Source organism: Lynx canadensis, chromosome A1, assembly GCF_007474595.2.
Source record: "Lynx canadensis isolate LIC74 chromosome A1, mLynCan4.pri.v2, whole genome shotgun sequence".
Classification (NCBI taxonomy): Eukaryota; Metazoa; Chordata; class Mammalia; order Carnivora; family Felidae; genus Lynx; species Lynx canadensis.
Window position 1 is genome coordinate 124,047,043 of NC_044303.2, and position 18,918 is coordinate 124,065,960.

At 36.9% G+C, this 18,918-nt stretch overlaps 1 protein-coding gene across 5 annotated transcripts in view; it reads right to left on the reverse strand.

Annotated features, from left to right (window-relative positions):
• Positions 1-5,647: 5,647 nt before the first annotated feature.
• Positions 5,648-18,918, reverse strand: part of SLC38A9 (solute carrier family 38 member 9) — an 89,638-nt gene continuing 76,367 nt past the window's right edge. For 4 of the 5 annotated variants that reach the window (XM_030321097.1, XM_030321084.1, XM_030321095.1 and 1 more), the window contains 4 exons: positions 14,137-14,250; positions 12,570-12,718; positions 7,593-7,682; positions 5,648-6,430 (listed from right to left, as the gene is read on the reverse strand). In XM_030321097.1, the coding sequence (XP_030176957.1) occupies positions 6,265-6,430; positions 7,593-7,682; positions 12,570-12,718; positions 14,137-14,250 (519 nt within the window). In that variant the 3' untranslated portion in view covers positions 5,648-6,264. Of the gene's footprint in view, positions 6,431-7,592; positions 7,683-12,507; positions 12,719-14,136; positions 14,251-18,918 lie in introns of those variants that run through there. The other variant, XR_003970125.1, reaches the window with a different exon arrangement.

Sequence of the window (18,918 nt, forward strand, 5' to 3'; positions counted from 1 at the left end):
TTTCATAGACAAAAACTAAAGGAGTTTGTAACGTCTAAGCCAGCCCTGCAAGAAATTCTAAGGGGGACTCTCTGAGTGGAAAGCAGCAAAGACTACAAGGACCAATAACATCATCAGAAACACAAAATCTTGGGGCGCCTGGGTGGCGCAGTCGGTTAAGCGTCCGACTTCAGCCAGGTCACGATCTCGCGGTCCGTGAGTTCGAGCCCCGCGTCAGGCTCTGGGCTGATGGCTCAGAGCCTGGAGCCTGTTTCCGATTCTGTGTCTCCCTCTCTCTCTGCCCCTCCCCCGTTCACGCTCTGTCTCTTTCTGTCCCAAAAATAAATAAACGTTGAAAAAAAGAAACACAAAATCTTCAGATAACACAATGGCACTAACTTCGTATCTTTCAATAATCACTCCGCATGTAAATGGACTAAATGTTCCAATCAAAAGACATAGGGTATCAGAATAGATAAAAATATAAATCCATCAAAATGCTGCTTACAAAAAACTCATTTTAGACCTGAGGACACCTGCAGATTGAAAATGAGGAGATAGAGAACCATCTATCATGCTAATGGTTGCCAAAGAAAGCCAGAGTAGCCATACTTACATTAGACAAACTAGACTTTAAATTAAAAGCTGTAACAAGAGATGAAGAAGGGCATTATATCATAATTAAGAGGTCTATCCATCAAGAAGAGCTTAAGAATTGCAAATATTTATGCCCTCAACTTGGAAGCACCCACATATATAAATCAATTAGTCACAAACATAAGTAAACTTAAGAATAATAATACCATTACTGTAGGAGACTTTAATATCCCACTTACAACAATGGACAGATCATCTAAGCAGAAAATCAACAAGGAAACAACAGCTCTCAAAGACAAACTGGAATAGATGGACTTAACAGATACATTCAGAACATTTCATACAGAATATACATTCTTCTCAAATACACATGGGACATTCTCCAGAATAAATCACATATTGGGTCACAAATCAGCCCTTAATAGCTACAAAAAGACTGAGATCATACCACACATATTTTTAGATCACAACACTATGAAACTTGAAATCAACCACAAGAAAAAATTTGGAAAGCCCTCAAATACATGGAGGTTAAAGAATATCCAACTAAAGAATGAATGAGTTAACCAGGAAATTAAAGAAGAAATTAATGGAAGCAAATGAAAATAAAAAGACAAAAGTCCAGACCCTTTGGGATGCAGCAAATGTGATCCTAAGAGGAAAATACATTGCAATTCAGGCCTATCTCAAGAAAGTAAGAAAGGTTCCAAATACACAACCTAACTTTATACCTAAAGAAGCTAGAAAATGAGCAGCAAATAAGCCAGTAGAAGAAGGGAAATAATAAAGATTAAAGCAGAAATAAATGATATAGAATCCAAAAACTAACAAACAAACCAATAGAACAGACCAATGAATCTAAGAGCTGGTTTTTTGAAAGAATAAACAAAATTGATAAACCCCGGGCCACACTTCTCAAAAAGAAAAATGGGAGGACCAAAATAGATAAAATCATAAATGAAAGAGGAGAGATCACAACAATGACCATACAAATACAAACAATTATAAGAGAATACTATGATAAATTATATGCCAACAAACTGGACAATCTGGAAAAAATGGACAAATTCCTAGACAGTCACACACTACTAAAACTTAAACAGAAAGAAAGAAAATTTGAGGGGTGCCTGGGTGACTCAGTGAGTTGGGCATCCGACTTCAGCTCAGGTCATGATCTTGCAGTTCATGGGTCCGAGCTCCACGTCGGGCTCTGTGCTGACAACTCCGAGCCTGGAGCCTGCTTCAAATTCTGTGTCTTCTTCTCTCTCTGCCTCTCCCCCACTCACGCTCTGTCTCTCTCTCTCAAAAATAAAACAAACATTTAAAAAAAAAAAGAAAGAAAATTTAAACAGGCCCATAACCAGCAAAGAAATTGAATCAGTTATCAAAAAAATCTCCCCACAAGTAAGAGTCCTGGGCCAGACAGCTTCCCAGGGGAATTCTACCAGACATTTAAATTTTTTTTTTTTTTTCAACGTTTATTTATTTTTGGGACAGAGAGAGACAGAGCATGAACGGGGGAGGGGCAGAGAGAGAGGGAGACACAGAATCGGAAACAGGCTCCAGGCTCTGAGCCATCAGCCCAGAGCCTGACGCGGGGCTCGAACTCACGGACCGCGAGATCGTGACCTGGCTGAAGTCGGACGCTTAACCGACTGCGCCACCCAGGCGCCCCCTTTTTTTTTTTTTTTTAAATTTTTTTTTTTTCAACGTTTATTTATTTTTGGGACAGAGAGAGACAGAGCATGAACGGGGGAGGGGCAGAGAGAGAGGGAGATCTACCAGACATTTAAAGATGAGTTAAATACCTATTTTTCTCAAACCTTTCCAAAAAAATAGAAATGGAAGGAAAACTTCCCAACTCATTCTCTGAAGCCAGCATTACCTTGATTCCAAACCAGACAAAGACCCATTAAAAAGGAGAATTATAGGCTAAGATCCCTGATGAACATGGATGCAAAACTTCTCAACAAGATACTAGCAAATCGAATTCAACAGTATATGAAAAGAATTATTCACCATTATCAAGTGGGATTTACTTCTGGGCTGTGGTACTGGTTCAACATTTGCAAATCAATAAACATGATACAGCACAATAATAAAAGAAAGGATAAGAACCATATGATCCTGTCAATAGATGCAGAAAAAACATCTGACAAAATACAACATCCTTTCTTGATAAAAATCCTCAAGAAAGTAGGAATAGAAGGAACATACCTCAAGATCATATAGGCCATATATGAAAGACCCACTGCTAATATCATCCTCAGCAGGGAGAAACTGAGACCTTTTCCCCTATGGTCAGGAACATGACAGGGATGTCCACTCTCACCACTGTTATTCAACATAGTGTTGGAAGTCCTAGCCTTAGTAATCAGACAACAAAAAGAAGTAAAAGGCATCTAAATTGGCAAGGAAGAAGTCAAACTTTCATTCTTCGGAGATGACACGATACTCTACATGGAACACCTGAAAGACTCCACAAAAAAACTGCCAGAGTTTATATAATGAATCCAGCAAAGTTGCAGGATATAAAATCAATATACAGAAATCAGTTGCATTTCTATACAACAATAATGGAGCAGAAGAGATATCAAGGAATCAATCCCATTTACAATTGCACCAAAACTCTTAAGAAACCTAGGAAAAAACCCAGGTAAAAAGAGGTAAAAGATCTGTATGCTGAAAACTATAGAAAGCTTATGAAAGAAGTTGAAGAAGACACAAAGATATGGGAAAAAATTCCATGCTCATGAATTGGAAGACTATTGTTAAAATGTTGACACTACCTAGAGCAATCTACACATTCATTGCAATCCCTATCAAAATAACACCAGCATTCTTCACAGAGCTAGAAAAACAATCCTAACATTTGTATGGAACCAGAAAAGACCCTGAATAGCCAAAGTCATGTTGAAAAAGAAAACCAAAGCTGGAGGCATAATTCCAGACTTTAAGCTGTATTACAAAGCTGAAGTCATCAAGACAGTATGGTATTGGCACAAAAACAGACACAAAGATCAATGGAACACAATACAGAACCCAGAAATGGACCCACAAAGATATGGCCAACTAGTCTTTGACAAAGCAGGAAAGAGTATCCCATGGAAAAAAAAAAAGTCTCTTCAGCAAATGGTGCTGGGAGAACTGGACAGCGACATGGCAGAAGAGTGAAACTGGACCACTTTCTTACACCATACAAAAAACAATTCAAAATGCATGAAAGACCTAAATGTGAGATAGGAAACTATCAAAATCCTACAGGAGAAAACAGGCAGCAACCTCTTTGACCTAGGCTGCAGCAACTTCTTGATATGTCTCCAGAGGCGAGGGAAACAAAAGCAAAAATGAGTTATTGGGACCTCATCAAGATAAAAAGCCTCTGCACAGCAAAGGAAACAATCAACAAAACTAAAAGGCATGGACAGAGGGAAGATATTTGCAAATGACATCTTGAATAAAGGATTAGTATCTGAAATCTATAAAGAACTTACCAACCTCAACACCCCCCCCCAAAAAAAAAAATACTCCAGCGAAGAAATGGGCAGAAGACATGAATAGGCACCTTTCCAAAGAAGATATCCAAATGGCTAACAGACACAGGAAAAGATACCCAACATCACTCATCATCAGGGAAATACAAATCAAAACCACAAAGAGATACCACCTTACACCAGTCAGTGTGACTAAAATTAACAACTCAGGACACAACAGGTGTTGGTGAGGATGTGGAGAAAAGGGAACCTCTGGCACTGTTGGTGGGAATGCAAACCTGTGCAGCCACTCTGGAAAACAGTATGGAGTTTCTTCAAAAAATTAAAAATAGAACTACCCTATTATCCATCAATTGCACTACAAGATATTTATCCAAAGGATACAAAAATGCTGATTTGAAGGAGCACATGTGCCCCAATGTTTACAGCAGCACTATCAATAGCCAAACTATGGAAACAGCCCAAATGTCCATTGACTGATGAATAGAGGAAGATGATGTGGTACCTATATACAATGGAATACTACTCGGCCATGAAAAAGAATGAGATTTTTCCATTTGCAACAACATGGATGGAACTAGAGTATATTTTGCTAAGCAAAATAAGTCAGTCAGGGAAAGACAGATAACATATGATTCACTCCTATGTGAAATTTGAGAAACACAACAGATGAACATAGGGGAAGGGAAGAAAAAATAAGATAGAAACAGAGAGGGAGGCAAACCATAAGAGACTCCTGAATACAGAGAACAAACTGAGGGTGGCTGGAGGGGAGGTGGGTGGGAGGATGGGTTGAATGGGTGATGGGCATTAAGGAGGGCATTGTGGGGATGGGCAGTGAGTGTCATATGTAAGAGATGAATTACTGGGCTCTGCTCCTGAAGACAAGACTACACTGTATGTTAACTAATTGAATTTTTAAAAAAGGAGGGGGCACCTGGGTGGCTCAGTGAGTTGAGCATTCGACTTTGGCTCAGGTCTGATCTCACCCTTTGTGAGTTTGAGCCCTGCATTGGGCTCTGTGCTGAAAGCTCAGAGCCAGGAACCCGCTTCAGATTCTGTGTCCTCCTATCTCTCTGACCCTTCCCCATTCACACTCTGTGTCTCTTTTTCTCAAAAAATAAATAAACATTAAAAATTTTTAAAAAAAAATTCGGACTCCCTAATCCTTTTCTCAGATTCAGGGATTTAACCTCTTCTCTGCCATTTAAGAAGTAAGCGGTGGAGTGGTTGGGGAACCAGTTCTTGGAAGTCTTACCTCAAACAGAATTAATCATTTCCTGGATTAATCCCCAACACACTAGGAAGGAAGCCTCACTTTTCCAGTCCCTTCTCCATTTCCTTTCTCTCTTATAGGGACTCATGTACCTGACATTCTTTGCCAGGTTTCCTATATTCTTCCCCATTGGTCCTGTCATGACATCCTATGCAATGCTCAGAAATCCAAAAAGTAAGAGTCCTCTTGGGTTGACGGAGACAACCATACTGGTTCCTATGCAAAATGTGGCTGGGGGAACTAGAATTCTGACCTAAGTCACGGGTACTAGATTAGAAACAAAAGGAGTCAGACAGCAATAAACTCTCCCAGTTCTTTTATTTTGTGTAAATTTCATGACCACAAAGCCTATACTGACATTCTTTCTCTCTTTTAAACAGAGATTAAGGATGCAGTTAAGAGTTCACTCTATTAACACTGATGCCATGGAAATTTCTTTTTAAAAATGAGGTATTTGGTTTACTGTCCCAAACAGTAAATGTTTGGACAAACTGCAGAAATGATCTAGCAAGTAATAAAATGAAAGTGAATACATTCAAACATAAAACAGAAATAGCATCTGGCAATAGTTGCTGTGACACCCTGAGAATCTTTACTGTAGTCAAAATAAACCTATGCACCTTAAAACTGTAAAAGCAAAAACCAGCGTGATTTTTCCTAAGGGCTTACGCTTCTACTCAGAAAAGACAGTGAGAATGAGGAGGTGGTGAATATGAAAAAAGATAAAGATCATTGCCGCCTTTTCCACTCTAATCAAAATTACTTATTAATGGACCTCCATTTCCTTTTTTTCCCCCCCAAATTATCTTAGGAAAACATTTAGAATTACAGCAATAACACCATTTACAAGTGAATTTATGTGGAATTGTTGTCAAAGTTGAAAATACCACAAAAGATCTTGAGAAAACATTGAGTATTTCACATAAAAAACTGAACAATCAAATTAGCCAGGCCCAAAATGATGATGAAAACGTGAAAGATTAATTTCGGCCATGTCAGACGGTCTTCTTGGTGGAGGGAAATTATATAGATGAGAGATGGGTATATGAATACAAAGGCCAGGCCGCATGCTGCTCCTGAATACCTGTGAAATAAAAACTTTTTGGATTAATATTAATCTTGCATTTTGTTTTTGCTGATTTACAATTAAGGTAAATATAGTACCATTTAAACCCTCTTTAGTCTAATAAGGCAACAAAATTATTTTTGATTCAAGTGTTGTAGACATAATGCATGTCAGTTGAAAACATTTTACTTGCTAAGCTAATATAAAATATTATTTCCTGTTCATCTTTTTAGCATCTGCTTGACAGAGTTTTTTATGCATCTCTCCAATCTCCATAGTTCTTCTATGTCTCCATGTTTGTGGCTGCTTCCTCAGAAACATCTGGAGACAGGCTTCCTATCTTTGATCTTTTATAAACTAATTACGCATTCTGAGTCTTTGAAGAACTGCTAGCATCTGCTTGAGAAGGAGAACAGATGAGTATCTCTGTGGTGTTCAGCATAATTATCAAAGATAGTAACAAAAATACCTCAACAAAAGACTGTCAGATCCGCACTTTCTTCTTCTTTACCCTATCCTTAGCTTAACAGAAACTTGAAAATCCATTATATTCAATAAGCATCAGGCCAATGCTCTCTCCTGATTCTTGCTACTTTCTTAGGTAAGGGTCTTCAAAAAAGTGACTCAGCCCTGCTTTCTATAGTCAAGGAAGAGAAATCAGCCCAGTATTCCATGAGAATTTGAGGTCACAACTTCACTCCCCATCTATTCAACCCATCACAACATTTTTAGAGAAAATATATTAAGTAAAGAGCCATATGGGATCTAAACTCCCATCTCAACTCTTACTCTCTGACTGCAACTCATAGTGAAACACGTTCTTGAGTAGAAATGGATTTAAAAACTTAGAACACAGCCTTAACATATTAGAGATCTTCAGGTACTCCAAGAAGTTATAGATTTTATATAAAAATTTTTTTATCTTGTATAAAGAGAAAAAGGTATAAAAGAAAAAGAGAAGGGGAAAGATGCCCAAGGGATAATGGGGCTTCTAGAATCAGGAAGAAGCAGTGATGGAAGATCATGAGCACTTTGACAGCAGAGAACTACATTTGAATGTTACCAGTTTTAAATACAATAATTTCATATAATTAAATTAACAACAACAACAATATCAACAGGAAAACCATAAAAATAAAGGCCAATATATGAAGGGACAGAGTTTCCTTATAGGCTGTACCTTATGATTCCTCCTATGTTTGGGTAGAAACAGGCCATGATTACTCCAGCTCCCACAATAATTAGATTAAGAATCAGCACGTGGAAAATGCTAGAAGTTGAGGAGTTTGGAAGAAAAGATAAAAATAAAAACAGGCAAATTATAACCATTCATATGAGAATAAAATTCATTACTAATATTTTTAAAATGAAAATGTCTTAAACTTGACAATAAAATCGCAGCAAAAATTGAAGGCAATGATAGTACTCAGTGATAGTGAAGGGACAGTGACCTTGCTCCTTTTGTATAAATATATGAATAGGTTAAGATTTGTCAGAACAAACTAGTGTGTATCAGAGTTCACACCCTTTGGTCCATAATTGCATTTGGAATTTCTTAATAAACAAAAATATGAAAAAAGCCATTAACTTCAAGATATTTGTGGCAAAACCAGAAGTATCCTAGATATACAGCAAGGCAATAATTTACCTGATGGGATATATTAAAAAGTATTCAAAATAACTTATTATTGTTACCTAGATGGTAAAAAGTCATCTAGACAACTTGGAAAAAAGCTAGCTAGATTTTTACTACAGAAAATCTGAAAACATTTGAAAAGATATCAAAAGGAACTATACTAAAAAGGCAGTAATAATTGTGTTATGATTTGGGATTTGGAGTAATTTTGCCCCTTTTCTGTATTTAACAAACTTTCTATGTGTTTTTCTGTAAAGTATTTATTTACTTTAAGGGAAAAGGCAAAATGGGCAGGTTTTCATCCTTCAGGTTCAGTCACTTAAAGATATTTAGTGAATAGAAAATAATGAATAGAAAAATAATGTAGGGGTGCCTGGATCGCCCAGTTGGTTAAGCATCCAACTCCTGATTTTGGCTCAGGTCATGATCTCACAGTTCTTGAGTTCAAGCCCCACATCAGGTTTGTGCTAACAGCGTGGAGCCTGCTTGGGATTCTCTCTCTCCCTTTTTCTCTGTCCCTCCCATGCATGTGCTCTCTCACTCTCTCTCAAAATAAATAAACTTAAAGAAAAAGAAAAAGAAAAAGAATGGACATAAAATTTGATGTTCAAGAAATAACTCCATTTCCCAAAAAGTTGATTCTTAAAAGCCAAATTTATACCTTAAAGCAACCTTGTAAGCCCAGGTTATCAGAAGGTAATTAAAACCCGATAAAGATTATAGAGAATAAGGAAAAATATTTACACAAATAAGCAGTTAGTCCTACATCCTCATGAATTACAAAGATATTCAGGCTTCCAGATCTTATTATTTATCTAGAAACTCCAACTTTAAAAATTGCTCCAGAGCTTTGAGACAATGGCTCTTTTGTTATTTCTGTGTTATAAAAGGAAACAACGTTGTGTATTTTCCAAAGAAGTGGTTCTGAGTGTAACCACAAACCCCAGGTAAGTTCCCAATACCTTTTCAGGAAGTCACTGAGGTAAAAATTAATTTCAAATCATAAAAGACATTACTTGCTTTGCAAAAGCAATTGTAGGTAAAACTGCTGGCCCCTTAGCATGGATAGACAGTTGCACCATTTTGTATTCTATACTGTATGCTTTATTGCAAAACACTCTCAAACAAATAGTCCTTCATAAAAAAGTAAAAGTTACTAGTTTTATTAACTTTCATGTTTTGGACACACACCTTTTTGCTATTCTGTGTCATTAAACAGGAAGCACATAATACAGCTTATCTGCTGCATGGTGAGGTATAATGGTTGTCTTGAGGAAAAGTACTTGTGCAACTGAGCTGGAGAGCAACCTAGCCCTTTTTTCCAATGAATGCTATTTTTATTTGAAAGGCAGACAAACTGTGGTTCTTCAGACTCGGATGTTAGACACACATTTTCTTTTTCTTTTTTTTAATTTTTTTTTTTTGATGTTTATTTATTTTTGAGACAGAGAGAGACAGAGCATGAACGGGGGAGGGTCAGAGAGAGAGGGAGACACAGAATCAGAAACGGGCTCCAGGCTCTGAGCGGTCAGCACAGAGCCTGACGCAGGGCTCGAACTCACGGACTGCGAGCTCATGACCTGAGCCGAAGTCGGCCGCTTAACCGACTGAGCCACCCAGGCGCCCCGACAGACATTTTCTTAAAAACGAAAGCTTATGATCTTGTCACTTCAAGGAAAACACGTGTATGTGTTGTCAATGATAAAATTTGAGCTTTCAAGTAAAAATTAGAATTTTGGACAGCTTGTACTTGCCACCCTCAGTTTGAGTTTTTCAATATTTAAAGAGGTTTATAATGAAATTGGTGGCAATATTACGAAAGTGGGTTTTGATATTATAAGGAAGTGTGTCAACATTTGGAAGATCTGCAGAAATCAGTGAAATGATATTTTCCAGGTGACTAAACATGATGTTACAAAAACATCACGGGTAAAGGATCCAAAGTGTAAGACAGACCAATGGGTTTTAATATACTGAATTTCTGATTTGACTAACTTATAGGAAACTACCACTTGTTAAAATTTGGCAAAGTATCAAAGAAGAATATCCACAATAGTCTGAAAAGGCTATTAAAAGACTGCTTTTCCAACAACATGTCTATGTGAGGGTAGATTTTCTTCATAGATTTTAATGAAAACAACATATTTTAACAGACTGAATGCAGAAGATAGGAGAATCCAATTATCTTCTAGCAAATCAAGAGTTTTGAAAATGTGGGGTGTCTTGCTGGCTTAGTTGGAAGAGCATGTGACTCTTGGTTTCAGGCTTGTGAATTCAAGTCGCATGTGGGGTGTAGAAATTACTTAAATAAATAAAACTTTAAAAAGTTTGGAAAATGTAAAATAAACGTTTTTTGGGAAACAATTATTTTTCATAAATATGTTATTTTAAAACAAGTAATAGTTTTATATTATTGCTTTTTAAAAATATTTTATTTAATGCTTATTTACTTTTGGGGGGTGTAGAGGTAGAGAGAAGGAGACACAGAATCTGAAGCAGGCTCCAAGATCTGAGCTGTCAGCACAGAGCCCGACGTGGGGCTCAAATTCACGGAGTATGAGATCATAACCTGAGCCCAAGCTGGACGCTCAACCGACTGAATCACCCAGTCACCCTATTAATGTTTTTTAAATAAATTCATTAATATTTAAAAATTTTTCAGTTTTAATTTTTCATATGTTAAATATTGATAGATATAACTCACAAAAGGTAAATAAAGTTCCTGGGGGTTCTCAATAAACTTTAAGAGTATAAAGGAGGTACTGAGCTCAAAAAAGTATGCTCTGAATCATGCAGTCTGTAGAGGACTTGTAACTGCAGGATAAATGGTAGTGTGTTCCTGGTGGTAGAGAAAGAAATGCAATGTGAACATGAAAGGGAAATTTCAGACTATTTCCAAGAAGAAAAAACATTCTAATAGTCACCATTATGCAAAATAATGGCAGAAAACAGGAATAATTCATTTACCTAGAATTTTTTTCATCTATGTCTTCATTGTATTTATTTTATTATGGTGAATGTAAATACAACACAGGGTATAAACACAATAGGAGTCTTGTATGTACTGAAATCCAACCTTTAAGATGAGCAATGTTAGAACTGTAGCTGTTGCTACTATCAATGCTAGAGACCTGGTACCTCTGGACTTTTGCTTTCATAGATTTTTTATTTTTAAACAAACATATTTATATTAATTATTTAGTTAATGAGGGAAAATACTGCATTAGTTCACTTTGGAGAAGAACTGATAAAGACTTGTTTTAGCTGGTTACTGTAAATGTAATTACAAAATTTTTTGTATGAAAGTTTTCTTCATTTAAGACCATTTATTTCAAGTAAAATAGGTTAGGACTAGGTACTTTTTACGAGGATGAATCTATACTAAAACTTAATGTTAGCAGGAGTTAACCAGGAATCCAGCATGAAGTTCTAGGGAAACACTGAAGCAGTTTATGAAAATTTCTCTTGGATGAGGGTGATTAGCTTTGAACAGATTTTCAAAAGGACTCAAAACTGCTCTATCACCAATAAGAGACTGAAAACTATAGCAGTAGTTACAGGAACAAATAGGAATTTAAACTTGTTATATATCTCACCTTCACTTCTAAACAATTATGATTTATGTAAAAATGCATGAATGTTAGGGGCACCTGGTGGCTCAGTCGTTTGAGCATCCGACTTTAGCTCAGGTCATGATCTCACGGTTCATGCATGAGTTTGAGCCCTGTGTCGGATTCTGTGCTAACATCTCAGGGCCTGGAGGCTGCTTTGTATTCTGTGTCTCCCTCTCTCTCTGCCCCTCCCTGGCTCATGCTCCATCTCTCTCTCTCTCTCTGTCTCAAGAATAAACATTAAAAAAATTTTTTTAATGCATGAATGTTAATAAATATATGAGTAAATATTAATAATCAATAACTAAAATAAAAGAGTTGCTTCTCATTAGCCATACATTGCCAATACAGGTACTATATACTATTAACTTCCTGGCAATGTGTAAATAAATTGGCAGCTAAAACGTAAGATAAACATAACTGATATCAGAGCTAATATAACTAAACTAGAGGGGATTTTCTTTCTTTATTTATTTATTAAAAAAAATTTTTTTTGATGTTTATTTATTTTTGAGAGAGAGAGACAGAGTGTGAGTGGGGGAAGGACACAGAGAGAGAGGGAGACACAGAATCCGAAACAGGCTCCAGGCTCCGAGCTGTCAGCACAGAGCCTGATGTGGGGCTCGAACTCACGAGCCTTGAGATCATGACCTGAGCTGAAGTCAGATGCTTAACTGACTGAGCCACCTAGGCGCCCCGAGGGGATTATCTTTAAATCAATCTGGACAAGGAAGTAGCTTCTAATTTTAAAGCTCTTCAGGGAAAAGAACACCAGTGACCTATCTTTAGTAACCATTTTCATTAGGCAAATTTTTATAGCAAAAGGATCAGTCACATTTTAAACTGACCTGTTTGCACAGTCATTTGTTGCTTGGCACATCTTGCTGGCCAACAGAAGAGGAGCCCTTACCTAGGATAAATGTCACCGAAGACATGGCCCAATAGCTGAACTCGAGCCAAATAGCCTAGGAGTGGGTATACAGTCATCATCTGGAACAGCAGGAATATCCTTGCAATGAAGGACAGGATGTCACTGCTAGGGAAGTTGTCTAAAAAATTCTAATCCAAGAAAGATAATGAAGTAATGTTAAAAATCAATTCAGTATATACAAATTTATATAATGGAATGTCTGTTTTTTTTGGAACATAGGTGCAACTCAAATTGTGGTTTGCTCATCCACAAACTGTTTACATTAACTATTATTCTTCAATGAACCAAGTACAGAAATTGAAATAAGTGTTTAGAAACTTTGATACAAATTTGACATTGCCGCATTTTTATTCAGTTTTACAAAAGTATCAGTCTTCAATTGATTTGACATTAAAACAAATGACAAAGAAACCTTCCCCTTCGCTCTAGATCACCTTGTATCATTACTATTTGCAGGCTATAACTAAAAGAAGGATTTATTTTTATTTCCTTTCATGATTTTATCCATTTTAGTTTGGCATCTAAAAAAAAGTTAATCAGAATTTTTTTTTTTAATTTTCAAATAAGAATACCATAGCTATTCCTATTCCCAAGGGAGTGGCCTTTATATGGGATTGTTCACATTGGGGGAATTTTCAGCAAGCATCTTCCTGCCAAAGAACTTCTGGAATCAAGGAAATCAAAAGAAGAACATTTCAAGCTATCATAACAGTAATAACTCAAACTTATTTCTCTTATGAAGATGAGAACATTATTAATGTTATTATGCTGAAATAACTCTTATAATTCATCCATAATAAATCACACTGTATATTCCACAACACTCTTATTGGAGGAATTTCTTATTGGAGGAATTGGAGACTAGAAAAAAAGCCATCTGTAAAATGCTATTTTTGTGAGAAATCTGTCAGTCACATTAAACTAGAAACTATACTATTCCTAAATTTATGATAGGCCAAATCAAAGAAAGTATTACTTATAGCAACTTTTTTGTAATTTTTTCCTTTTATTCATTCTGTCTTTCCCTCTCTTTTTAATGGTTAAATAGTCTTTCTTTGTTTTACTGGCTGCCATGCAGTACAAAATGAGTGTTAGACCTATTATTGGGGACTGATGAGCAAAGACATCAGATTATCCAGGACATTTTCAGATCTGGGCTTTGCAAAATAAGGAGATTGAATGTATTCTCAGTGGAGGTTTTATAAATTCATGAATAGCACTAGTAACAGTTTTCCAAACAATAATAATAGTATGCACACAACAGGAATCATCTATTTGAGTACCAAAAGAGGCCAGCATACAGTATGCTTTCTCAAGAATCTCTTTAAAAATCTATGGTGTATGTATTATACTGCTTCATGGGATAGAAAACTGAAGTTCGGAAAGGATAGGGAAGGTGCCTAAATTCTCACATGTACAGTAAATAGGAGAGATGGTATTCAAACCCAGGTCTGTCTGGTATTGTATCTTGCTACTGTCTCACCCTGCCTGCTTTGCAGATATGAATGTATAAACAATCACAAAGAGAGGGTACCTAGTGCCTTACCTGCTCTATGCAATCTTTGGTTAATGGTGGTGAAGGAAATGAAGCAAAAACCAGGACTCCAATATAGAGGTAGGTTAATGTCACCAGCATATAAGCAATGGACAAGTCTCTCACCTGTAAAAAGAGAACAAAATTCCCATGATACTGAATAAATTTGCAGTTAAGTCTGCCTGAATAGACTAAATAAGAAAACTGACAAATAAATACAAGATTTATCTTTTTGCTATGTGTGTTTGTGTGTATGTGCCTTCCAGGTATCCAATCTGTTCACAGAAACTAAATAAAACAAAATTCACATACTTTACAATTAACCTGACTTTTTTTTTTTTTACTATTTTGGAGTATGCAGATTAAGCTACAAGTTGGCAGATTTAGTAAATTAACGTAAGTGGTGACTCAACAGAAAATTATGACTAATTTCTAAGGTAATTTATTTACCAAATTATAAAAGCATTTCACTAAAAATAATAAAGCTAAGGGACAATAAGAAAGCAAAATAAGCCATCTTCAGTATGACCGACAGAATTAAAATTCCTTCTTTTAGTAAAATGACTGTGTTAAACCATCAAAGCATGCCTAGGCTGAAAGAAACTGGTACACATTAAAAAATATATTTAATAAAGAAGAAATGCTAGTTAAAGGGCAGACAGTAAGCAGGTATCAAAGACAAGCTTAATAAACCTAAACAGTAAACAAAAGGAAATCAAAAGGCAGCTGTTCAAACAGCTGCACAATGTTATTATTGGAAGCAGTAAACAAATGCAGCATATTAAATCAAGTGGGTTGCTTTCTTCCACTGCTGCTCCTACCCTCCTGACCTCCTACCCCCATGTGAAGTAAAAAGCTCCAAGATATTTAACGCAGCCAGCTGTCAGATCCAAACAGAACAGATCCCACAGCTCACGAATCTGGTCTCCATCACCACTAAAGTTACAGCCAAACAATTCAGCACAACTAAATTATGGCAAGAAGCCCATTCATTTTTCATTTTAAACACAAATTGCTTTGAAAGCTAAGAAAACAGATAAGAAAAAAATTATATACAATTTTACTTTAGTTTGATAACACTATAAGAAAAGTGAACATTTGGCATTAAGGAACATTACTGATCTTTTGGACGACTCTTTCCTTAAATGGGTTGAGCAATAGTAGAAACTTATAAACTTGAATGTTGATAAATTCACTTAAAAGCAAGTAACAAACTATGAGAAATCCTAATGTTAGGTCTAAGTAGACAATCAACTTGAAAACAAACCAGGATTCTCTACCCTGAACTACATGGTGGACAGGCCTAAGAAGCTACAGGAGCTTAGACTATGCAGGATGATTCTAGCATTCTCAAAAAGCTTCTAACTATTTAGGGTTGCGGAAGGAGTGGCTTACCAAAACTCCAGGGGGCTTTCAAAGTCTTTCCTCTTTAAAGTTCACAAAGCCTAGGGCCCATTTCAGGCTAGCCTTCAGTCACTCCTAAGGTTGTCTCATGGTCTTGTATAAGATGAACAGAAATGAATCTGGCAACTCTAACTTTCATAGCAAAGGGTAGTAGTCTCCTGTTACGATGTTTAAAAGTCCTTCTACCACTGGGGCACCTGGAAGGCTCAGTCAGTTAAGTGACTGACTCCTGGTTTCAGTTTAGGTCATGATCTCGTGGTTCATGAGTTTGAGCACCACATCGGGCTCTGTGCTGACAGCGTGGAGCCTGCTTGGGATCTTCTCTCTCCCTCTCTGCTCCTCCTGCATGTTTGTGTGCTCTCTCTCTAAATAAATAAGTAAACTTAAAAGAAAAAAAAGTCCTTCTACTTTCAACCTACTCAACACCAGTCAAAAACAGAGGTAGTCTTATAAAATGCAAAATCTCGGGAGGCCAAGATGGCTGTGTCAGAGACAGCTATACAGTCTTCAGCCTATATAATAGCACCTAATTGCCACATTATTTTGGCCAGGCTTTCTAAAAAGATGTGTACCTTAGTAGACTCTGGGGACAGTCTGATGAAGATGAAAAGTCTAAGATGCAAGAGCTTCCTAAACAGATAGTTTTTCCTTCTGCTTTCCTGTTCTTTTTATTATTATTATTTTAATTTTCATTTTTAATGTTTATTTTTGAGAGAGACAGAGATAGCATGAGTGGGGAAGGAGCAGAGAGAGAGGGGGACACAGAATCCAAAGTAGGCTCCAGGTTCTGAGCTATCAGCACATGGTCCAGTGCAAGGTTTGGACCCACCAATTGTGAAATCATGACCTAAGCTGAAGTCAGACTCTTAACTGACAGAGCCACCCAGGTGCCCCCTGCTTTCCTGTTCTTATAGCACTGAATATATACCTGAAATGCAGCACCTTTTAGAGTATATTGCAGTTGTCATTAGTTTTTATTATAAAAGTAATATATGTTCACAATATGAAAGATCTTAAGTGGAAAGAAAATGTCCCTCAACACCCAAAAAGTAGCCAAGGTTAATGGTTCTTGTATTATGTTGTTATGTTAATTTTTCTATGTATAAGTTGTTCCATATTACTAGATTATGAGATCCCTGAGGACAAGGACTGTGTCTTTTTCATCTTTATATCCTCAATGCCCAGGACAATATGAGGCACACAGGTAGAACCTGGTAAATGTACAGAAAAAATAATAACTAAGCTGGTTATAGTTATTAGGCAGTTATTACATTGGCTAGGTGTTACACTATGCACTAAGCCCTTTATATGTATTATCTCATTAAATGTAAGTATGATACATTTCTTCATTTTATAGATGAGTAAACTAGTGCAGCAAGGTTACAAAACTTGTTCATGGTTACAAAGAAAGTAGCTGGTGAAGTCAGCATTCAAATCAAAGATGTTATGGCTCCAAATTGCATGCCCTTACTACTGCAATGGAGAAATGATCAGTGTTGAATGCATTTGTGTCATAGTTAGTAAATAATACAGAGAACAAAGATAAAGAGGTAACAAGTTATGAGTAACAAAGGATACAAATGAATACACACAGAGATGCAAGAGGAATATTAAAATCAGAAAGGTCCATTTTATAGTAGTTGAAATGTACATTCAATAGAACTAGGTCAAGAGTTGCATATCTGTTTTCATCTGAAACTACTCTAAAGAACAGAAAAGATGTTTTAATATGAAAGCAGCTGAGGTTTAGCACGATCCTGGGAAACATGCCACCTATGAATACCATGCACACATGTGGGTTTTGTTATTCTTTGGCTTGAACACAAGCCATCACTGTACTTGGCCTGGAGATATAGCCTCTTAAAAGCCCATTTATTGGAAAAGGGTAGAAAAAAGCTATCTGTTAGGCAAGTCTCAAAGTAAAAAATAGGTTTAAAAAGAGGTACAAATGACAGTATGAATCCTACACATTAATTAGGTAACCTACTCTGCCTCATGAATGAGCAATGGCTGGCAGGGCGATGGTAGGGAACTAATTAATGATGGGAAGAACGCCACCTCAAAATGAGGACCAGCTTTACAAGGAGGCACATGTGGTGCTGGAAGCACATTCTGCTTCTCAAATTATGGTTTATAATTTGTTCCACATACTGTTCATAGTGAAAATACTATCCAGTGGAGCATTTACTAACAAAAATGACAGAAACTGACCACACAGACCTACCCCAGACATTTACATCAAAACTTCTGATGACGTAGTGTTAAGTCAACTGCACAGATTAATATGAAGAAGCAAAAAGTAAATAACAAATTAAGATAGAAGCCATCCCAAATTATTTTTAAAACTTCTTTTTTTTTTTTTTTAATTTTTTTTTTTTCAACGTTTATTTATTTTTGGGACAGAGAGAGACAGAGCATGAACGGGGGAGGGGCAGAGAGAGAGGGAGACACAGAATCGGAAACAGGCTCCAGGCTCTGAGCCATCAGCCCAGAGCCTGATGCGGGGCTCGAACTCACGGACCGCGAGATCGTGACCTGGCTGAAGTCGGACGCTTAACCGACTGCGCCACCCAGGCGCCCCCCAAATTATTTTTAAAGAACTAGCAGGGTGTGAAACTAAATAAAGACAGGCAAAACAAACAAACAAAAAGCACTGTGTACGTTCTAATTCAAACATCATAAGGAAATACCAAGAGGTTAGTCCACAAATCCAGGATCATTTTCCAGATGGTTACAGAGACTACATATTCTGATGAAAAAGAGTGAGTTGAGGGGTGCCTATGTGGCTCAGTCTGTTAAGCGTCTGACTCTTGATTTCTGCTCAGGTCATGGATCTCATGGTTCACGGGGTTGAGCCCTGAGTTGGGCTCTGCGTGGACAGTGTGGGGCCTGCTTGGGATTGTCTCTCTCTCTCCCTCTCTGCCCATCTCCCGTTCTTGCTCCCTCAAAATAAATACACTTAAAAAAAGAAAGAAAAAGAATGAGTTGGATGATCTTCAACTCTACAACTTTTTTGGTTTTCTTTTGGTAAGGAATGCCCTACTAAAGAATAGAAATTATATCCCATTTAGCTACACATAAAAAAAAAATTATGTTTAGTGAAAAAACATGAAATTAAATCAAACTTAACAAACCTGAAAAATCTGATCATTACACCCGTTTAGGAGCCTCATTGCTCTCCTTCACAAATGTCTTTGCATCCAAGTCCGACTGTAGTTTATACAGAACAAAATGAGGCCCTTTTATTCTTTTGTCTTCTTCTCTTTCTTTTATTAAAAATTTTTTTTAATGTTTATTATTTGAGAGAGAGAGAGAGAGAGAGAGAGAGAGACAGAGCATGAGCGGGGGAGGGGACAGAGACAGAGAGGGAGATACAGAATCTGAAATAGG